The sequence below is a fragment of the Molossus molossus genome, unplaced genomic scaffold (genome assembly GCF_014108415.1).
Source record: "Molossus molossus isolate mMolMol1 unplaced genomic scaffold, mMolMol1.p scaffold_m16_p_21, whole genome shotgun sequence".
NCBI classification, from domain to species: Eukaryota; Metazoa; Chordata; class Mammalia; order Chiroptera; family Molossidae; genus Molossus; species Molossus molossus.
Genome location: NW_023425357.1, coordinates 11480824 through 11503041, shown reverse-complemented (window position 1 = coordinate 11503041; position 22218 = coordinate 11480824). Strand labels below are relative to the sequence as shown.

The 22218-nt window shown below is 51.8% G+C and overlaps 2 protein-coding genes across 5 annotated transcripts; both read left to right on the top strand.

The window, feature by feature from the left end:
• The first annotated feature begins 801 nt into the window (after positions 1 to 801).
• FBL (fibrillarin) lies at positions 802 to 12821 on the top strand. Its single transcript, XM_036274618.1, has 9 exons — positions 802 to 869; positions 6897 to 7079; positions 7187 to 7288; positions 7373 to 7467; positions 8507 to 8677; positions 10086 to 10218; positions 11518 to 11630; positions 12426 to 12571; positions 12711 to 12821. Exons 1-9 carry the CDS (start codon positions 860 to 862, stop codon positions 12733 to 12735), a joined length of 978 nt encoding a protein of 325 aa, XP_036130511.1. The 5' UTR covers positions 802 to 859; the 3' UTR covers positions 12736 to 12821.
• Positions 12822 to 13086: 265 nt separating this feature from the next.
• Positions 13087 to 21800, top strand: DYRK1B (dual specificity tyrosine phosphorylation regulated kinase 1B). Of its 4 annotated transcripts, none has more exons than XM_036274184.1 (11): positions 13087 to 13262; positions 15305 to 15468; positions 16479 to 16598; positions 16699 to 16887; positions 17268 to 17415; positions 18277 to 18563; positions 19310 to 19456; positions 19537 to 19677; positions 19976 to 20291; positions 20863 to 20969; positions 21065 to 21800. In XM_036274184.1, exons 2-11 carry the CDS (start codon positions 15406 to 15408, stop codon positions 21434 to 21436), a joined length of 1890 nt encoding a protein of 629 aa, XP_036130077.1. In that variant the 5' UTR covers positions 13087 to 13262; positions 15305 to 15405; the 3' UTR covers positions 21437 to 21800. The 4 variants fall into 4 exon arrangements, with proteins under 4 accessions (XP_036130077.1, XP_036130078.1, XP_036130075.1 ...); XM_036274185.1 differs by having other exon boundaries at positions 13121 to 13262; positions 20096 to 20291; positions 21065 to 21799; XM_036274182.1 differs by lacking the exon at positions 13087 to 13262 and adding an exon at positions 13973 to 14010 and having other exon boundaries at positions 21065 to 21799.
• Positions 21801 to 22218: the final 418 nt, after the last annotated feature.

Genomic DNA, 22218 nt, shown 5'->3' with positions numbered 1-22218 from the left:
CTCCAATTCCATTCCCTCTGGTGGCACGTGCCCAGGTTGTGGGCGGGGTCCGCAGTGGGGGGCATGCAGGAGGCGGCCAATCGACTTCTCCTCGGTGTTTGGGTCTCTCTCTCTCCCTCTCCTTTCCTCTCTCTAGAATCAATAAAGAAACATTTAAGCTCTGTCCAGTTTGGCTCAGCCATTGCAGCATCGGCCTGCGGACCAGAGAGTCGTGGGTTCGGTTCCCGCTAGGGGCAGGTACCAAAAAAAGGGGGGAAAAAAAAGGGAAACATTTTTAAAAAGTTTGTTTTTAATAGAAAAGAAAAGAAAAGGAGTTCCAGGAGGTGAGGAATTGTGTGGCTTGTTCACTGCTGTATTCCCATCACCTAGAAGAGTGGTACAGACGAGTGCAAAGTAAATGCTTTCCTAATGTATAAATGGGAATCCAGAGTCGGTCCACCTTCGTAGGGGTGGGAATGGGTCAGGGAAAGAAAGCTTTTAGATGTAGAGGGGACCACAGGGCGTTAACTAGGACTAGAGAAGAGGAGCAGAAGGCACAGCCCAGGCGAAGGCTTCGGGAAGAGCCCTGATTACTAGGGTGCTCAAACCGGTGAAGAGGGAAGCAGGCAGCATCGCGTACACAGAAACCGCTGCAGAAGCAAAGACAGCGCCTAGCAAGGCCGGGACGTGCTGCGCTCGGGAATCCCCGCCCACAGAGCGCAGAATCCAGCCCGGGCTGAGGCTCCAAGGGGCGGGGCTACGTAGTTGCGACACACGCTGTACGTCGCCGCGCGCGTGCGTCCTTTTCCACGTGCGAAAGCCCGGACTCGTGGGTTTCCGGAGGCTGCAGAATCCTGAGCCGAGCACCTCCGCTCTCGCCATGAAGCCAGGTACAGGGCGAGGTTGGGGTCGGAGGTCAGGGACTGGAGCCCGTTAGGAATTGGCGTGCAGGGCCTTGGCCTGGGGACAGGGGTTCTGAGACCCGGGTCCAGTGTGGGGAGGGAGTCCTGGTTCGGTTTCGTGAGGGAGAGGGTCTTGGTTCTGCCCTATGGGCGATCCCAAGCCTAGGGTTTGGGTCTGGAGGTTTGTCACTGGCTTCGGAGGTCACGGTCGTGTGTCGAGAGTCTTTGGCCTGGGATTGGGGGTCCTGAACTGATACTCGTCTAATTGAGGTCTTCATTAGGTTCTTGGATATTGGACCGGGACGGCAGTCGGTGTTAACTGACCCAGAGCTTAGGTCCAGGCGACCGAGGTTGTGTTCTGTGGGCGTGGATTTGGGGAATCAGTCTTGGTTCGGAGGCATAGATTCTCCGGGACCTGAGTCTAGGAGGCCCCCGTTTGTCGCCGCTGCCCGCATCCCCTTAGCCCCCAAACCACTGTCTTCTCGGAGAGGGCCGGGCACGATGAGGACTCCAGGCTTGGTTGTAAGTGGCCCTATGGCCCACGTTCCCGCTCTCTACTTTCCCAGGGGGGCGGGTCCCTGAGGATGGAGTGGAGATCGTGGGCCTAGTGATTCTCAAGTCCACGGTGAGATGAAACTTCCCAAGCCCGGGATAGGATTAGCGTGGGGTAGGGGAGGGAGATAGTCACAGGGCATGAGTACTTCTATTTATTAGATTTTCCTCCAGATGCTAATGAACCCACCCCACCTCCCTCATGGTAGAATACTGAGAGCCCTGGCTTTGACAGCACAAGAGCCTCAGTTCAAAGTTTCCATCCTGGCTCTGCTTCTTAACTTACTGTGTGACCTTGGGCAAGTGGCTTTACCTCTCTGAGCCTCTGTTTTCTCCTCAGTAAAATGGCACCCAGTTATAGTTTAGTAAGACCGTGTTAAGAAAAAAATAGCACTGGGTGGTATCATTTTGCAATATATGTGTGTCAAATCAACAGGTTGTATACACTTTAAACTTACACCGTGTTATATGTCAATTATATCTCAAAGCTGAAAAAAAATAGCACAGTGCCTGAGATATAATAGTATTGTTATATTTATATTTGTTATCTAATTTATATTTGGCTCTATTTGTTATCTTTATATTTCTTGTCAAGGGAAATGAAATTAGGATCCTTATCCCTGGTGTCTCAGTTCTTCCTCAGTCAGGCTGTGTACCCCATCCTTCAGCGCGTTCCACTTTAGTTCAGGATGTCTCCCACTGTGACCTAAAGCATCTGTTTTCCCCGAACAGGTCTTTTTGTTTTGTTTTGTTTCCTCTCAGCCTGTGGAGAGATGGGGTCATCTGGTGAGGGGGATTTGTGGATCCATGTCCCCTCCCAAGTTATCTTCATGTTTGGGGATCTGAATAGTGACATGATGTCAATCAGACTTGATTGACACTTCTTTTTTTTAATGGATCCTCTTCTGTGTGTAAAAAATGTAACAGGAGCAAGAGCCGAAGCAGACACATCAGTAGAAAGTTGGTTGCTGTAATCTACTAGGAGTTGATGTGACCTGGACCAGGGCAGGAGCAGTCAACCTGTTTGACAAATTGTTATGATTTGGGAATCGATTTTAAAGACAGAGCCAACAGCTTGTGTGTGGTTGTGAGAGAGAGGAGTCAAGGGATAACTAAGGGTTTTGGCATGTGTGACTGGAAGGATGGAGTTGCCATTTTTGAAGTGGGGATGGCTATAGGAGGAGAGCAATTTTTCACTGGGTTGCCTATCAATTCCCCCCACCAAAATTTCTAGAAGTTTTTGTGCGGAATGTGTATTTTCAGTACATTTTTAAAAAGAGCCCCAGAACTTGAAATGGATTGAGATAGGTTTTAAGTATCTGGGACTGGAAGTTCACTCTCATGCTTGCTGTACTCTATGCCATGCCCCTACTTTCCAGGTGTCTGTTCTGTCAGGCCTGGGTTGAGAGTCACTTAGGTCTAGTGATATCTCGCCTAAGAAGGAGAGGGGACTCATTACCTTGAGTTTGAATAATAATATTCAAACGATGTGCTAGGCAGTGTAATAAGTGCTATGTGTGTATTAAGTCATTTAATCTTTTCAAGTCTATGAAGTGAGCACTGTGTTATCTCCATATCTCTGTCTTACAGATGTTTTTAAGACTTCCTGAATCTTCTTGACTCTCTAGGTTTGCAGATGGTGTGGCCATCTCCCTGTATGGGATACATGAACTGCTTGAGGGGAGGAACCAGGGCTCTGGTCACCATCTGATCACCTGCTTCTTGAATGAACAGAGTGGCTACTTTCTCCATGAGGCAGAACCCAGAGGTTTAAGAGTCATCAGTAGATGGTGTACTTAATATTTCTCGAGCCCATACTTCGTGCCAGGCGTTATGCAAGGTGCTGGAGATACAGTGGTGACCAAAACAACCCCTGTCCTATGGAGCTGGATTCTAGTGGGGGAGGCAGGAAGAAATAATGTGAAGAATGCCATGGATGAGGCCTTGGCTGAGCAGCTCGGATGGTTAGAGCGCCATTCCCATTCGCCATTCGCCAAGGTTGTGGGTTTGATCCCAGTCAGGGCACATACAAGAATCAACCAATGAATGCATAAATAAGTGGACAACAAATCAATGTTTCTCTCTCTCTCTCTCTCTCTCTCTCTCTCTCTCTCCCCCTCTCCCTTCCTCTCTTTCTCTAAAATCAATCAATGTTTTAAAATTCCATGGATAGTAATTGATAGGAAGAAAAAGAAATGGGGTAAAGGTCAGGTAGCCAGAGAAGGCCCTTTTGAGGAAGGAAAATTTAATGAGAAACCTGAGTGCCTTGAAGGAGTGAGTGAGCCAAGCAGATGTTCACAGGATCCAGGCAGTGGGAATAGCAGATGTTAAAAATTGAGAAGCTGGAGAGTGAGTTCTTGGGGAAGAAGAGTGTGGTGACCCCAAGAGTGAGCTTGAAATGTCAGCAGAAGGCAGGGTCCTAGGAAGGTGGATCTCAGTTTGAGCTGCACATGAGGCTAACCTGGACAACTTTAAAAAGCTCCCACTCCCAGGCTCCCACCCAAGACTATTAAAATATCTAGGTTCCAGGGATTAGCCAAAGGTGAGATCCACTGCTTTAGGGCTTTGGGAGCCAGAGAAAGGAACTTGGGTTCTATTTGAATGTGATGGAAAATCACTGAAGAGATTTGGGAAGGAGACTGATGAGATCTGATGCCCTGTTTTTTTGTGTGTGTATTTTTTTTTATCATCACTGGAGGACATTTTCCATTTTTTGTTCAGGTAGAGTGGCAGGGAGAGAGAGGAAGAGACAGAGAAACATCGACGTGAAAGGGACACATCGAGTGGTTGCCACCCGCATGACCAACCAGGGCTGGGGACAAACTGCATCCAAGGTACATGCCCTTAGTGGGAACCAAACCCCGGTCTCTTTGTACTGCAGGCCGACGCTCTAACCGCTGAGTCAAACTGGCCAGTGATGCCCTGTTTTTATGACTGACGTACTACCTACTGCACTAACGAGGCACCTTGATGCCCTGTTTTTTTGTTGTTGTTGTTTTTAATCCTCACCTGAGGACATTTTTCTTTTTCTTTTTTTTTAATCCTCACCCGAGGACATTTTTCCATTTTTTGTTCAGGTAGAGTGGGAGGGAGAGAGAGGAACAGAGAGAGAGAGAGAAACATCGATGTGAAAGGAACATATCGAGTGGCTGCCACCCGCACAACCAACCAGGGCCGGGGACAAACTGCAACCGAGGTATATGCCCTTAGCGGGAACCGAACCCAGGTCTCTCTGGACAGCAGGCCGAGGCTCTAACCGCTGAGCCAAACCGGCCAGGGCCCGAGGACATTTTTCCATTTTTTGTTCAGATAGAGCGGGAGGGGGAGAGAGAGAGAGAGAGAGAAACATCGACGTGAAAGGGACACATCAAGTGGCTGTCACCCACACGACCCAACCAGGGCCGGGGACAAACTGCAACCAAGGTACATGCCCTTACTGGGAACCTAACCCTGGTCTCTCTGGACCGCAGGCCGACGCTCTAACCGCTGAGCCAAACTGGCCAGGGCAATGATGCCCTGTTTTTAAAAGGGCACCACTGGCTGCCATGTGAACAGTAATCTGTAGAGGGCATGTAAGAGAAAAGATAAAGCACTCTTGGTTATGTGTAGGAGTTTTGAAACTGTTAATTGTTGCGGATCAATTAGGAATGGCTATTAAAAAGTTGTACATTTTCAACTGTAATGCCATTAAGATGCATCAAGCTTTCATAGGATATGAATGTAACACACCTTTACAAAAACTTTAGCAACTATGCTATTGAATAGTTGACATCAATCAAATCAGGTCATTTTAAGTTTGTTTTTTTTTTAAGAAAGGGAGAGAGAGAGAAACATCCATGTGAGAAAGATACATCGATTAGCTGCCTCCTGCACGGCCCCACTGGGATTGAGCCAGCCAGCCAGGCTCAAGTCAGATTATTTTATTTATTTATTTTTAATTTATTTTTTATCCTCACCCAAGGACACTCTTTGCATTTATCTTCAGATAGAGCAGAAGGGAGAGAGGAAGAAAGAGAGAGAGAAATATCAATGTGAGAGAGACACATCGACCGGTTGCCACCCACACAACCCCAACCGGGCCAGGGACAAACCACAACCAAGGCACATGCCCCCAGTGGAACCAAACCCAGGACTCTCCGGTCCGCGGGCCGACGCTCTAACCGCTGAGCCAAACCGGACAGGGCTCAAGTCAGATCATTTTAAATCAGCACTAATCACACTATTGTTTTATAATTCGTGAAGAGCTTTTGCAAGGTCAAAAGTCAGACATTGAATCTGTTAGCACCAGGAGAAGCCTGTCTGCTTCCAACATTGTTTTGTGCTCAGTGAAGGGAAGAACGTTTATACTATCCTGAAGGGATGAAAATGAAGTCTCTGAATCTTTTTTTTTTCCTTACACATTCAATCTTATCAACAAGCCCTAAACTGCTTATGAACTGTTGCCCATCCATAAAGTACAATTTGTTATTTTCTTCTTTTTTCCCCTGAGCCGGCAGAGTTTCGCAGTCGTGGAAGCAGGAGATCAGTTAGCAGGAAAGGCAGCACACCGCGCTCCCCTCTGGTTGTTGGCGCTTTTGTTCCAGACACAAGGTCAGGCATAGGAAGGTGTTTCCAGGCGCCGGGGGACCCTACTGCTCCGGTGCGCACCTGTGCACATGCATGCTCGCAGACACAGTGTTCTGTAGACAAATTACTATTGAAAATAGGATGAATTCTATGAATCTGCCATCCAACCAAGAAGAACAGAGTATTGTCCAGCCGGTGTGGCTCAGGGGTTTGAGCATGGACCCATGCACCAAGAGGTTGCTGGTTCAATTCCCGGTCAGGGCACATGCCCAGGTTGTGGGCCTGATCGCCAGTGGGGGGCACGAAGGAGGCAGCCAATCGATGTTCTCTCTCATCGATGTTTCTATCTCCCTCTCCCTTCCTCTCTCTCTCAAATCAATAAAAGAGAAAAAAAAAGCACAGAATATTGACAGTAACCTACATCTACCTATTTACCCCTCCCCTATCCTAACACATAAGTTCTACCTCCCATTACCCAAACTCATGAGTTTTGCATTTATCATGCCCTTGCCTCTTTTGGGGTGGGGGTGGGACAAGGGTTACAACATATATCAACACAGTATAGCATTGTTTCATTTCAGTTGCTGAACTTTATAAAAGGGATATTATGTTGGATGTGGGTTCCTTGGGCTTGCTTTGTCACTTAGCATTTTGATTCTAAGGTTTATCTACCTTTGGCAGGTAACCATAGGTCCTTTCCATTTTGATTGTGAATATTGCCCCATTTTTTTGGTCCATTGTGCCTGTGGATGTTTGAATTAGTCCTGGTTTTTCTGCTGCTGTGGACATGCCTCTTGGTGCACATTTCTCCATTTTCTTTCCTGAGTGGAATTGTGAGGTATAGTAGTAACTTTTCCAGCTTCATTGTCCTGATTCACGTTTCTGTTTCCACCACAGGTTTCAGCCCCCGTGGGGGTGGCTTTGGTGGCCGAGGGGGCTTTGGTGACCGTGGCGGTCGAGGTGGAGGCCGCGGCGGCTTTGGTGGAGGCCGAGGTGGCTTTGGTGGGGGCCGAGGTCGTGGTGGAGGCTTCAGGGGTCGTGGACGAGGAGGAGGAGGAGGAGGTGGAGGAGGAGGAAGAGGTGAGTGAGCTTGGGAAGATGTGATGGAGGAGGCTTTCCCTGGGCTTGAGGAGTGGAGAGGGAAGAAATATGGGGTCTCCCTCTCTCACTGTGTCTCTCCCTTGTAGGGGGTGGGTTCCAGTCTGGTGGCAACCGGGGTCGTGGTCGGGGAGGAAAAAGAGGAAATCAGTCGGGGAAAAATGTGATGGTGGAACCTCATCGGCATGAGGGTGAGTAAGGAGGGCGGGGAACCTGCTGAGGTTGGGGTGGAGTGGGGCCCAGAGTCCTCACCGCTGCTCCGATCCCTCACCCAGGTGTCTTCATTTGTCGAGGAAAGGAAGATGCACTAGTCACCAAGAATCTGGTCCCTGGAGAATCAGTTTATGGAGAGAAGAGAGTCTCAATTTCGGTGAGACCTGGGCCCCTATCAAAACCCCCAGGGCCCCAGCTGATGTTGTAACCAGCAATCTGGTCTCTCTGTCTCCCCATGTGTCCTACATGGGACAGCGAGGGGATCATCTTAACACATAAGTCAGGTCGTGGACTCCCTTCCCCAAATGCCTTCTGTGACTCCCATAGCCTTCACGTTAATATTCTAGAAAGGCCCTACACGTTCTGGCTTCCCCTTCCCACTCCCTGGCCTCACCTCCTCTCACTGTCCCCCTGACTGAGTGTCTTCCGGCCCACTGACCTTGCTGTTCCCTCTGTCTGGAATATTCTTCTCCTAGCTCTGTGTGGCTGGTTCCTTCTCATCACCAGCATCTCTAGTCAGGTGCCACCTTGCACTACCCTGTCTGTCAAAATCAGCCCTCACCACCAAGACCCTGCCCTATTATCCCACGTCATCTTCTTTATGGCCAGGCGCACTCCTACCTTGGGGCTTTTCTGCTGCCTTTCCTGTCGCTGGAATAAGCTTCCCCCTCCAGATAACTTGAATGGCCCCTCACCCCCTTCAGGTCTGCTTCTTGGCTCTTCCTTGGCCACCCTTTCTCATTGTCACCTCGCCCTAGCCCCACTCCCTGTGCTTCATGTCTACTTTCTTGGCTTGGTCCTTTCTCCTTAGCACCTGTCACTGGCTACCGTGTTGTCTGTGTGTGAGTTCAGTGCCTACTTATTCTTCCAGGGCAGGGCTCTTTGTCTCATCCACTGTGTAGCACCAGTGCCTGTTACAGGGTCTGCACACTGCATGTGCTAACACTGCAAATGTGTGTGGAATGAATGCGTAGAGCTTGCCATTGTTTGGTATGTGTTTATTGTCTGTCGTTGCCCCTTTTCCATGAGTCAGTAACTTCCGTGATAGGGCAAACACTGCGTCTGTCATGGTCACTGATACGTACCCACATTTGTTTCTTGTACAGTGATTGTGTCCCTTTGAGGGTCTTAAGGTTAAGGGCAGTGGGGGCTTGCAGAAGAGTCTGGCACTGACCGTCCCATCTCTTCTGGCCCAGGAGGGAGATGACAAAATCGAGTACCGTGCCTGGAACCCCTTCCGCTCCAAGCTAGCGGCAGCAATCCTGGGCGGTGTGGACCAGATCCACATCAAGCCAGGGGCCAAGGTGCTCTACCTAGGGGCTGCCTCGGGCACCACCGTCTCCCATGTCTCTGACATCGTAGGCCCGGTGAGTGGATGGAGTTGTGGGGTTGGATATGAGTAAGGGCGGGTGGTGAGGTGGGAAGGAGAGAAAGGTGCCCCTTCTGCCAAGCTGGAGTCAGAGGCCCCGGCTCCTTCCCTGTACTGCGTGCCGTGGAGCCAGGCCTTTCCCCTCAGAGTGCCTGTGAGTCAGAGGAGCAGCTTGAACTACCTGCTCTCCAAAGCCTCATTCAGCTTCACTCCTGAGTTCCTGGCCCAGAGGGAAAGGCCTGGGCATTGGGTGACCTTTGTTAGCCAGGCCCAGAACTGACTGTACACCAGACTCCTGAGTACATAACAGACTACTTGATTTGGTTAACCTTTTAAAAAATGTGTACCTCTCGTCTTGGCCGATTTGGCTCAGTGGTTAGATTCTGGATCAAGGGCACGTACCTGGGTTGCAGGTTTGACCCCTGACCCCAAGGGATCATGTGGGAAGCAGCCAATTGATGTGTCTCTCTCTCCCCCTCCTTTCCACTCTATCTTTTTTTTAATCCTCACCCGAGGACATTTTCCCATTTTTTTGTTCAGGTAGAGTGGGAGAGAGAGAGAGGAACAGAGAGAGAGAGAGAAACAGCGATGTGAAAGGAACACATCGAGTGGCCGCCACCCACACGACTGACCAGGGCCGGGGACAAACTGCAACCGAGGCACGCGCCCTTAGCGGGAACCGAACCCGGGTCTCTCAGGACCGCAGGTCGACGCTCTAACCGCTGAGCCAAACCGGCCAGGGCTCCACTCTATCTTAACAAAAAAAAAAAGGGAAAAATATCCTCGGTGAGGATTAACAAAACAAAAATTTATGCCCTCACAAATCAGATCTGATTTCTCTTGAAAGAACAGATCTCAGTTTCTGGGCCTGCACTTCCTGTGAGGCAGGCTGTGCAGGCTCCTGATTCAGAGGGTACCTGTGCATGTCATGTCATGACCTCTAGCTCATCTGCATAACTAGGCTGCAAACCCAGGCTCTGGGGCAGCCATTTAACAGTGACATGACTTTCAGCCTTCTCTGAGCCTCGGTTTACCCCTCTGGAAAATAGGGTCATTGTGAAGATAAATGAGTTAATTCCTGTAAAGTGCTTAGAGCAAAGCCTGGCCCATTGCAGATATTCTTAGCTGTTATCATTTCATCTCTGTGCCCCAGCTTCCTGGTTTTAAGCCTTTATTGGGGGTCTGGGCTTTCAGATCAGGGAAAGCGGGAGTGAATAAACCTCGGCCAGCAACTTCATGTCTCTGGACCTCAGTTTATTCATCCGTAAAATGGACATAACAATAGTTGTTAAATGGTACAGTTTTGATTTGGGGATTTGAAGAGATGCTGCATGTAGTATATGGGCCCAAAATAGGTGCTCCATACATGAGAACTAATATAATTATAATTATTTGATTTATTTTAGGACGGTCTGGTCTATGCAGTTGAGTTCTCCCACCGCTCTGGCCGTGACCTCATTAACTTGGCCAAGAAGAGGACCAACATTATTCCTGTCATTGAAGATGCTCGGCACCCACACAAATACCGCATGCTCATTGGTGAGGGGTCTGGGGGTTGGCCCAGGTGGGGTAGGACAGGCCACTCCAGGTTTCCTGGAAGAAGCCAGAGCCCTGATTTGGATGGACTTGGAGTGCATGAGTAGGCCTCTTGAGTCTGCAGGACTGAAAAGGGTCAGGGGAGCCAGGTGAGGTTAAGATGGTGGTCCCGCTTCAGGGTCTCAGATATCCGGCACCTTCAGAGGGCCAGCCTCCTCTCCCCTGTTCTCATGCCCCTCTCCCCAGGCCACCCTGTACTTCTGCCTCCCTCTAAAATATGGCACTTCTACACTGCCCCGGCTTATGTATAAAAGCTTCCTTTAGAGGTCCCCATCATCATCTGGTGAGAGCATAACCCAGAAAGCACAAACTGAGTGTGTCCTGGCCCAGAGGAGCCCATTGTGAATATCAATTACTTTGTTTTTTAAAAAATCAGAAGCAAAATGTAAAGATAGAATGCTTCATAAATCACCCTCTGAGGTAACATATAAACAACTGGATGTCTGCTGTTCCCAATTTTTAAAAGTTAGTTTCATTACATCATCTTTCTATTTTAAAAAATTTTGTATTTTTTTTTAATCACATGGCCTTAAAAATATTACTTTGCATTCTACTGAGTTTCCTTTCTGAATTTTTTTCCATGAACTTACATCTTGTTTTCATCTGACAATCCTGCAGGTACTCTCGCCTGTAAGTGCTCAATTTTCCTTGCCTTTTTTTTTTTCCATTTTTTGTTCAGATAGAGTGGGAGGGAAAGAGAGGAAGAGAGAGAGAGAGAGAGAGAGAGAGAGAGAGAGAGAGAGAGAGAGAGAAGCATCGACGTGAAAGGGACACATCGAGTGGCTGCCACCCACAAGACCAATCAGGGCCGGGGACAAACTGCAACCAAGGTACATGCCCTTAGCGGGAACCGAACCCGGGTCTCTCTGGACCGCAGGCCGACGCTCTAACCGCTGAGCCAAACCGGCCAGGGCTTTCTTGCCTTTTTGATGACATGTCTGTTCCACCCGGTCCCCCCACCTCAGACCTGGGAGAGTCTCAAGGGCAATATCTGGGTCTAACTCATCTCTCTGGTCCCCATGCCTGGCCCAGGGCTGGCCACAGAGTAGGTGGCAACCATGGTTTATGAGAGGCATGAAGGAAGGATGTGATTGTGGGTTTTGGACCCATCTTGGGAGCACCATGGAGGAAGGGGGATCAAAAGGGGGAAATCAGACTAGAGGCAGGAATCTGTAGGCCCCATGGGAGGAACTGGGAAGATCCAGTGGACCCAGCTTTTAACTGCCACTTCTTTCTTCCTAGCAATGGTGGATGTGATCTTTGCTGATGTGGCCCAGCCAGACCAGACCCGTATTGTAGCCCTGAATGCCCACACTTTCCTACGTAATGGAGGACACTTTGTGATTTCCATTAAGGTGCGGGGCTTGGAGGAGTCTAAGATGGAGTACTAGTATCTTCTCTATCATTAACTGCTAAGCAGCCAGTCAAAACAAGGGAGCCTTCATCCCCTCTATTTCAGTTAGTCTGTTTTCAGCCTTTATCCCTACCCAGCTCCCTACAAGCCATCCCCTGATTCTAGTCAAATAGCACATGATAAAAAATGTCTGCAAAACTAGACATTTAAAGAGGCAATAGAACATAGTGGTCAAGTGCATAATCGCTGAGTCTGACAATCTGAGTTTGAATTCCAGCTTGTGTGACTTTGGGCAAATTACTTAACCTATGTGCTTGTAAAACAGAAATATTAGTCCTATTTTTTAGTGTCTATATAAGGACTAAATTTATCAATATATGTCAAGTGTTTAGAACAGAGCCTGATGTAGAATAAATACTAGATAAATGCTAGGCGTATTTTTAACAGTGTTTTATTTTGAAATACAGAGAACTCTGCCATGTGCCCTTCAGCAAGATTCACCATTTTCTTATTAGTCTTTTGCTACATGTTTTCATATTCTCAGCTGCATTATTATTGTTAAAGAGGAAGTGTGTGGGGGGCAGAGGGGGGCTGAGTGTAAAATTTAAACACTGGCTTTTAGAGTAAGAGGATTCTGTTAAAGGCTACCTGTACCAAATACAGACCAAATTGAAAATTTCCAAAACCTGAGTGTCACCGTTTCCAATAAAAACATGTACTTCTGATTTAAAGAGCACAGAAAGGGGTAAGTAGCCCAAAGCCTTGCTGCAGACTTCAAATCCTCTCTTCTTTGCAGGCCAACTGCATTGACTCCACAGCGTCTGCCGAGGCAGTGTTCGCCTCCGAAGTGAAAAAGATGCAGCAGGAGAACATGAAGCCCCAGGAGCAGTTGACTCTAGAGCCATATGAAAGAGACCACGCTGTGGTCGTGGGTGTGTACAGGTGAGCAGGGGGTTCCCGTACTCCACCAAGACAAGTATCTCTGGTCCCTGCACCCAGAGCCACACGGGTCAGTACTTGTTAGGAGTGCCCCTAAAGTGGTGACAAGCTCTGACAGGCCCTCATCTCCTTCCTCTCACAGGCCGCCCCCCAAGGTGAAAAACTGAAGTCCATCGCTTCATCTGGATTGCGAGATTATGTTGCTACTGTTATACATGTGTTTTTCTATTAAAAGACTCATTCTTCCTTCCAGTCTGGGTCTGTTGCTGATTGCTTGGCGACTTCTATTGACAACAGGCCATATACGCCCTTGGTTAACTGGCGTGGTGGTCGGGGTACAGTCTCATCAGATCACACAGCGCATGCTCCTTTCTTAGCTGCCTTTTGCACCGCCCTAACCCGGATTTTGGCGCTTGGGCGGGGTTGGTAGCCCACTGCGCATGTGTGCTGGTAAGCGCCACTGAGCGCAGGCGCGATGTGATGCCGTGGGTCACGTGAGAGGGAGCAGATGGGTGGTGTGGGGGCGGAGCCCGGGGCTTGGGGGGGCCGGTTTGTTGTGGTCGCCATTTTGCTGGTTGCATTACTGGGTAATCAGGGCCCTGCCTCTGCCGCGTCTGCAAGGTGTCTTCAGCCAGTGGGCAGGTCTGAGCTCGGGCTTCCCGAGCAGCTTGAGCCCCCTTGTCCGCGCTCTCAGGTAACGAGGGGACTATGGAGGGGCGCGGCTCGCGCTCCTGTAAGGGGGATAGTACGGGACCCGCCCTGTCCCTACGCCGTGAGACAGGAGGCCGAGGGAGGAGAGGAGTGGGGCGGTGGGCAGGTGCAGGCAGTGCCTAGCTATTCATAGTCGGATTCCTGGAAGGGGATGAGCCCGAGGGAGCTGTCCTGGGAGGGAGGCTGGGAGGGGGTACTGGGGCCCCGCTCCCGCCCTTTGTTTGGGCTCGGCTCTGCCGGCCGCATCGTTGTCTCCTAGCAACAGCTGCTCTGGGCTGTGATTGGCTGAGCTCTTGGCCCCAGCGACCAATGGCACGGTTGTTGCCATGGCAGGTGTGGACTGCCAAGTTCAGGCCTGCCCGCTGGCCTAGGTGGCCCTCCAGGATGGGAGGCGGGACACCGGTGTCCCTGGGGGCGGGTGGCTGCGCGGGGCGGGGCCGGCGGGTCGAGGGTTAACCCGCCCCTCCCCCGTCCACCTGCTTTTTCCTGCCCCGGGCTGACCCTCGTCCCCTCCTCTCCCTTCCCCCGCCCTCTGCGGCTGCTGTTGTCACCCACCGGGCCGCCTGTCCCGCTTGCCCTCCCCGCCGCGGGGCTTGACGGGGCCGGTCGGCCCGGGACAGGCGGCTGTCTCCTCACTGCCGCCACTGCCGCCATGCTGGCTGCTCGCCCACCCCACTGGGGGCCCCACCGCGCCCCAGCCCCCCGTGGGCCCCGTGCCAGCCCTGACCCGGGTAGGGGATGGCAGCTGGGAGAGACCGTCCTGCTGTGGGAGGGTCCCTGGGAAAGAGTTTGTTGTGTGTGTATGGGGGGGGGGGGGGCGGGAGGAGGGAGCTCCAAGAGAGGAGGGGTCGTGGGGTAGCAAGTTTTGGCAGAGGAGAAAGGGACTGACTTGAGGGAAGGCCCATGAGGAGAGGATTTTGGTGTGGCAGATACTCGGAGAGGGAAGAACTCTGATATTTGGGGGATTTGGCTATGAGGACCTTCTAGGAATGGGCACAGTTGTGGATTGACCCTGGTGGACAGAAGAGTGACCGGAGACATGGCCCTGGTAGGAATATTGGATTGGGAGGAGGTGGGTATGCTCCAGTATAGAGAAGAGAAGGAAGATCACTCTAAACCAGGAGAAGAGACACCTCCCTTTTGCTCCCATCAGGAGGAGTGGGCCTTGATTGGAAGGGGTACCTTGGCATAATGTCAGGGAACTGGAATATGGTATGGAGAAACTAGCTGGAGGGGTGGTCCCTGGTGTGGCAGGAAACGATATAGGGAAGAGGTCTCGGCATAATATGGGGAAGATCCCTGGGGAAGGGTGTGCCCTGGTGGACCAGAATGCCATAGGGGTAGGATTCTGTTATATAGGGGTTCTCAGATAACAGTGTGATCGTGAGGTCCCCAAGGACCCTGATGTGGTTTTAGAGGCCTGCAGAGGATTTTGCTATGGTTTGGTGGGGGCCCAGAGGACTCGAATGTGGTTTGGGAGATCCTAGACTTCTGGATTGGGGGATCTGTTGGGAAGGGTAATCTTGAAGCAGAGGAACCTTGCTGTGATAAGATCCCAATGTTCAGGGAAGACTGCAGGGGGTTGGGGGTGGGGGCAGGATCTTGTGTGAGGGTGGCCTGGGGAGAGCCACCAGTGGAAATGGAAAGAAAAGTCAACCCTACTTTCTATACTGTCTGTGGTTCCTATTTTTTTCTCTTCCCTCCCCCAATTAATGGTCTTTCTGTTCTTTTCTGTCCTGGTCCATATTCCTGCCTGACTCCCAATCACTTCCTTTCACATATGCCCCTGTTTATGCCTCCTACCTCGTTTGTTTGGTAATCATTTGTTGAGGGGCTCTGTTATACTTCCCCCACACCACCTCTTCTGTCTGTCCCCTCTCTTCATTCCTACCTGTTGCCTTGTTGCACCCTTTCCTCTGCCCTCTGTGCCCTGCCTTCTCTCTGATGTTCACCTCTTTCCTGCCTGGCACTTTCTCACACATCCCCTTTTTCCATGTTGTTCCCCTGCCTCCTGCCTGCTCTCAGGTCTCAGCGGCGGTGGCAGCCGAGGTGCAGGATGCGAGAAGGCGCCCCCCGGCCGGGCTCCCGCTCCAGGCCTCGCTCCCCTGCGGACCTCTGAGCCCACCATGGCCGTCCCACCAGGCCATGGTCCCTTCTCTGGCTTCCCGGGGCCCCAGGAGCACACACAGGTTTGTGTTCAGCTGGCTTCTCACCTGCCTGGGGTAGGGGGAGGCTGGGGATAGAAGGATCTTGGGGCCAAAAGATAGTGTGGTTGCCCAGGACAGTTTCTCCCAGGGGCATGAAGGCTCCATGGGAATTGAATATAATAGAGGAGTTTCTGGCACAGCCAGGGTTTGGAGGGCCTGGGTTAAAATCCAGACATGATGGTAAAATTACTTAGGTTCTCCATGTTTCAGTTTTCTGTTCTGTAAAATGGGGCCAATAATGATACCTATCCTCACAGGGTTGTTGTGAGGATTAAACCAGTTAATGAAATGCATGTAAAATGCTGAGGACAGTGCCTGGCATATAGTAAACAATAACTGTTCACTAAGAAAAGAAAAGTCCAGAGAGAAAGACCTGGAGGGCATGAAAGGGGAGGGAAGTTGAGCCTGAAGCCTAAAGGGTCTTGGAGCCAGCAGGGTCTAGGGTACAGGGTATAGATCTCCAAGGGTAGAGATTATAAAGGTTCTGAAATGTAGAGCTTGGAGTGGGAGGTCCAGGGTGTTGGATCCAGATCCAGACCCGTGAGGTGAAATAACTGGGGGGGGTGGGGGGGTGGCTAAAGCAAGATGGGGACCCTCAAGATGGGATACCCAGATGGATGGCTTCAGCCGAAGGGTTGGGAGGAGCAGAGCCTAGGTTTTTTGTATGATCTCTCTCCCTGAGGTTCAGAAAAGCATAAAGGTGTGGGATGAAAGGTCATGGGTAAATAAATAGCTCACCATGCATTCATTCAGCCAATCTTTAATGATTGTCCACTATGTGCCAGACCCTGCTTCAGGCACTGGAGGTATACAGCAAGAACAAGACGAAGCCTCTGCCCCTGGAGACTTTCTCTTCTAGTGGGGTTGTCAGACAGTGACCAAATAAATATGCATGTGGTAATGATGAGCCAGCCACCTACTAGTTTTCCCCCTTGAGGCTGGAGGTAAAGAAAGGCCTGTCCTCAGTGCCCACCTCTGACCCCACCCAGCAGGTATTGCCTGATGTGCGGCTCTTGCCTCGGAGGCTTCCCTTGGCCTTCCGGGATGCGGCCACGGCTCCGCTGCGCAAGCTCTCTGTGGACCTCATCAAGACCTACAAGCACATCAATGAGGTAGGCAGGGGGTGGGGGACTGAGGCTGGGTGCTGAGGGGTCCTGGCTGCTGGCACAGGTCACTCACCAGTCCTCATCTCCTGGCTGGCTGGCTGGGCAGGTCTACTATGCGAAGAAGAAGCGGCGGGCCCAGCAGGCACCATCTCAGGACTCAAGCACCAAGAAGGAGAAGAAGGTCCTGAACCACGGTTATGACGATGACAACCATGACTACATAGTGCGCAGTGGCGAGCGCTGGCTGGAGCGTTATGAGATTGACTCCCTCATTGGCAAAGGCTCCTTTGGCCAGGTGCGGGATGCCCCAACCCCCATCCAGATCCAGAGAGTGGGGGACATGAGCACCCACTAATATTGATTCACAGTCTGTGATTCAGTGGCTTCAACTTTTATGTTGGGCCATTCACCCCAGCCCAGTCACTTGGTTTTCCTGTGCCTCAGTTTCCTTTTCTTTAAAAAACTGCAATTAACAGGACTCTCCACATGAGGTGGTTGTGTTATTTCATGTCCAGTGTTTATACTAGTGCCTTATCGTTGGTGAGCACTTAATTTCGAATTCCTGTTAGTAATATTGATAATGATAATGGTTAGCCTCCTTGACTGGAGGGAAAACAGTGATGCCTGGCTGTGTCCCCCCATTTCCCTCATTTTGTGACATCTCTGCCCCTGCAGGTGGTGAAAGCCTATGATCATCAGACCCAGGAGCTGGTGGCCATCAAGATCATCAAGAACAAAAAGGCCTTCCTGAACCAGGCCCAGATTGAGCTGCGGCTGCTGGAGCTGATGAACCAGCATGACACAGAGATGAAGTACTACATAGGTAAGGCCTGACGCATCTGGAGCTGCTTAGGGTTGGATCACCCTTACTATAGGATGGGGTTGGTGTCCTCAGGGCAGGGTTTGGTCTATAATTCCCTGACATCAGTGGTTCTTCTGTCACTTTTATGGTTTTTGTCCTATTCACAAGATAATGCTGGTCAGAGTTTACATAAGTTAGCTCTTGTCTGCCTCACTACAGCCCCATGGAAGGGCCATCATTGCCCACAGACTGGAAATGAAGAAACAAGGCATTCAGGTGCTATCACTTGGATAAGGTCACAGAGTTTATACTCAGTAGAGCTGTAATTTGACCAGGCAGTGGACTCCAGAGCCTTTACTCTTAACATCTATGCCAGTCTTTTCCCTCTTGCTTATACTGGTCCCTCTTAGAAAACGCAAGAGGATTTAAAGAGTATATTTCTTTAAATATAAATCCTCACAGTAAATGGAAAATGAGTATCCTTTGCCACACACACAAAAAGTAGAACTGAGACTAAAACAATGTTATTAAGTGAGGCGGTATAGAATGGTATTAAAGACCTGTCAGTACCAAATGGAAACTTTCTCTTTGGTTTAATCTTGACAGTTTGACAAGAGACTTGAAAAGAATTCACTTTTCTTAATTAAAAAAAAATCAGTCTTTTTTCTTGGTGTGATTAAAGTTATAGACCATAGAAAAACATCCTGACTAGCAGCTGGGACCTGTGGGCACACCACACTTTGGCCAGTGCTCAAGAAGCAGAGCAGAGACACAGATCTGCTTCCCGCCTCTTTCCTTGATCACCAAGTACCCCAGGCCCACTGGGCCTCTCTGAACCTCAGTGTTTTCTTCATCTGCCTATTTTCATTCCCTACCTGGCAGTGCACCTGAAGCGGCACTTCATGTTCAGGAACCACCTGTGCCTGGTGTTCGAGCTGCTTTCCTACAACCTGTATGACCTCCTGCGTAACACGCACTTCCGTGGCGTCTCGCTGAACCTGACGCGGAAGCTGGCGCAGCAGCTCTGCACGGCGCTTCTCTTCCTGGCCACGCCCGAGCTTAGCATCATTCACTGCGACCTCAAGCCCGAGAACATCCTGCTCTGCAACCCCAAGCGCAGTGCCATTAAGATCGTGGACTTCGGCAGCTCCTGCCAGCTTGGCCAGCGGGTAGGGCCTGGCCCGGCCCCAGGGGCGGAACTAGGGGTGTGGGTGTGGGTGTGGCCGGGATGGGGGCGGGGCAGGTCAAGGGGCCACTGTAGGCTGGGAGGAGGTTGTCTGATGCATCCTGAAGTGACTGATGCCTGAGGGATAGAGCTTGGGATGGGGTGTTGGTGTGTACTACGAAGAGTTGGGCCCGTGTGTGAAGTGGGGAAAGGAAAGCGCCACAGTGTATATATACTGCCCAGTGAGAAAGGAAAGAGTGAAGCCTGGGGGCAGGGCCAGTTTTGAGGCTGCCAGATGTGGGTAGGGGAAATTGGGTTGGCTCTGAGCCTAGTTGGCACTTTGCTAAGTTTTGTTTACCCTATGCTCTTCAAGCTGGGATGGAAGGGGGGAAGGGCGCTTCAGCTTTGCAGCTTCCTGTAAACAGTTGTTTGAGATAATAATGGTGGTGGCATGGAAAGGGTCTGGATTGGGATGGTGGGTAGGGCCTGGGCTTGCAGACTGCCAGACTCTGACTGGTGACTAAGAAGGGCCCAGAATCAGGCCTACAAATGGAGATCGGGATCAGACTAGGCCAGCAGACTCCTGAGGCTGATGAGTAAAGTGGAGGTAGTGGCTCCTGTAAAGTTGGTGCTGATAACATCAAGGTTTAAGCTCCCATCCCCAGTTTTGGGGCCGAAGGCTTTGAGGGTGTCAGTGGCACTAGTAGGCAAGGCTTAGACCTCTGACTATTGCCCTTTGTCCTCCCTCAGATTTACCAGTACATCCAGAGCCGCTTCTACCGGTCACCTGAGGTGCTGCTGGGCACACCCTATGACCTGGCCATTGACATGTGGTCCCTGGGCTGCATCCTGGTGGAGATGCACACTGGAGAGCCCCTCTTCAGTGGCTCCAATGAGGTGTGCTCCTGAGGAGGGGGTGTGTTGGAAGGGGTGGAAATCTGGCTGGCTGATTACCCTGACTGCCTACATGCTCACAGGTGGACCAGATGAACCGGATTGTGGAGGTGCTGGGCATCCCACCAGCCCCCATGCTAGACCAGGCACCCAAGGCCCGCAAGTACTTTGAACGGCTGCCTGGGGGTGGCTGGACCCTACGAAGGACAAAAGAACTCAGGAAGGTGCGGCCCCTGCCCTTTGCCGCTCCTCCTACCCCAGTGGCCCCTCACTCTCTCACACTTGGGGCTCCCTCTCTCCCTGCTTCCTCTCCCTTGTGTCTTTCCCTTCCTTCCTCTCCCCCTTGTCTGTCTTTTCCTTCCTCCCCAATCCACCCTCTCTCTCCTACCCACCCCACAACTCTTCTTAGCTTCTCTTTTCCACTTTCTCTCTCGTGCCTCTGTTTCCCCGTGTGTGTCTCCCTGCCCCTCCTGCCCACTGACGGCCACTCTCTTGCCCCCCCTCCCACCCCCTCCCTGCCAGGATTACCAGGGCCCCGGGACACGGCGGCTGCAGGAGGTGCTGGGCGTGCAGACGGGCGGGCCCGGGGGCCGGCGGGCGGGGGAGCCGGGCCACAGCCCCGCCGACTACCTCCGCTTCCAGGACCTGGTGCTGCGCATGCTGGAGTATGAGCCCGCCGCCCGCATCAGCCCATTGGGGGCTTTGCAGCATGGCTTCTTCCGCCGCACGGCTGATGAGGCCACCAACACGGGCCCGGCAGGCAGCAGTGCCTCCACCTCGCCCGCACCCCTCGACACCTGCCCCTCTTCCAGCACCGCCAGCTCCATCTCCAGCTCTGGTGGGTGCCCAATGCCCAATAGGGTAGGACAGATGTGGGGGCAGCTCTGGTTTGGCCTGGTCTGGGGATCTTGCCATTGGGCCTTGCTGCCGTGGGGAACGTCCAGCCTGTGGGCCATATAAGGCCCACAAGATCAATACCAACTAACATCACATGCCTCACCAAATTAGCCTGACCAAATATAGCAGGCTAATTTTTAAGTTGATAATTTTGTATGGCCCGGGAATGATGTTATAAATACCCAAATGGCCCTTGGCAGAAAAAAGGTTTTCCACCCCTGGAGAGCTTTGAAACTGCGTGATCTGAACTCCAAAGATTGGGGCAGGAGATCTCCAGCTGGCCCTAACCTGATCTCTGAAACTGACCTTGTGCTCAGACCTCCAGTTCGTTGTGACTCCAACACCTAAAACTGAACTCTGATCTCTAATCTCAAAGATGTGTCTGATTTTTTAAAATAAATGCAGAACCCAAAGCCCAAGGCCTGGGCCATGAACCAGACTCAGCCACCCAAACACCCAGTTATCATCTCTCTTCACCTAAGGCCTCTTTTCTCCTTCCCTGGCACCTCCAGGAGGCTCCAGCGGCTCCTCCAGTGATAACAGGACCTACCGCTACAGCAACCGATATTGTGGGGGCCCTGGGCCCCCCATCACTGACTGTGAGATGAACAGCCCCCAGGTACTGGGGCCTTAGGGCCTTTGGAGGTGGGTGGCGGAGTATCTGGGACTCCAGAACCTGGGTCTCCATCACCCACTGTTTCTTTGCTCCTTTAGGTCCCACCCTCCCAGCCGATGCGCCCCTGGGCAGGAGGTGATGTGCCCCACAAGACACATCAGGCCCCTGCCTCTGCCTCGTCACTGCCAGGGGCTGGGGCCCAGTTACCCCCCCAACCCCGATGCCTTGGCCGTCCTCCATCACCAACCTCACCACCACCCCCGGAGCTGATGGATGTGAGCCTGGTGGGCGGCCCTCCGGACTGCTCCCCATTTCACCCAGCGCCTGCCCCCCAGCACCCGGCTGCCTCAGCCCTCCGGACTCGGATGACAGGAGGTCGTCCACCCCTCCCACCCCCTGATGACCCTGCCACTCTGGGGCCTCGCTTGGGCCTCCGTGGTGTACCCCAGAGCACGGCAGCCAGCTCATGACCCTGCCCCTTCCCTGGGGCCCCTCCTGAAGCCATACCCCCCATCTGGGGGCCCTGGGCTCCCATCCTCATCTCTCCCCTTGACTGGAATTGCTGCTACCCAGCTGGGGTGGGTGAGGGCTGCACTGATTGGGGCCTGGGGCAGGGGGTCAAGGAGAGGGGTTTAGGCGTACCCTCCCCACTAAGTACTGGACCCTTGGCCCCCTCTCTCCCCTTTGTTTTCTATTTATTGTACCAAAGACAGTGGTGGTCCAATGGGGGGGAGACTCCCCCTCACCCCAGGGCCCTAGGAAGGGGTGGGGGTAGGTAGGGGGAGATGGCCTTGCTCCTCCTTGCTGTACCCCCCAGTAAAGAGCTTTCTCACATGCCCGCCTGAGCGTTTGCGAGGCCCTGGCTCCCTTCAGCTAGCCCTCAGAAGCATGGTGCGGAATGGTGTTTGGGGAGGGGGTGCTGGAAGAGCTTTGTCTTGTGGGATATGTCCATAGGGAAGTTACAGCTATTGGTGCAGACATGGGGCTGCAGAAGGTCCGGACTTAAGGAATCCTAGACAGAGATCCTGAATAGGATTGTAGCCCACATTTGCCTTTTCCATGCCCAGCTCGGGCCTGTTTTGGGGAAACAACAGTTTCTGCCTCAGTAAGCCAGGGTTTCCACAGAGTCTGCGCAGAAGTGAAGCATCCAGCAGGTGCTGAATATGTGTAACAGGACTTACTGGTGCCATCTGGGGAATGACAGGCAGACAATGGGTACAAATACCTCCCGCTCCCCAGTCTTTGGAACAAT

Bases quoted from the DNA above. Each gene is read 5' to 3' on its own strand.
- FBL (XM_036274618.1), top strand. The intron at 7,080-7,186 runs GTGAGTGAGCTT...TCTCCCTTGTAG, and splicing joins AGGTGGAGGAGGAGGAAGAG to GGGGTGGGTTCCAGTCTGGT. The intron at 12,572-12,710 runs GTGAGCAGGGGG...TTCCTCTCACAG, and splicing joins GTGGTCGTGGGTGTGTACAG to GCCGCCCCCCAAGGTGAAAA.
- DYRK1B (XM_036274184.1), top strand. From the start codon at position 15,406: ATGGCCGTCCCACCAGGCCATGGTCCCTTCTCTGGCTTCCCGGGGCCC. The intron at 16,888-17,267 runs GTGCGGGATGCC...CTGCCCCTGCAG, and splicing joins GCAAAGGCTCCTTTGGCCAG to GTGGTGAAAGCCTATGATCA. The intron at 19,678-19,975 runs GTGCGGCCCCTG...CCTCCCTGCCAG, and splicing joins GGACAAAAGAACTCAGGAAG to GATTACCAGGGCCCCGGGAC.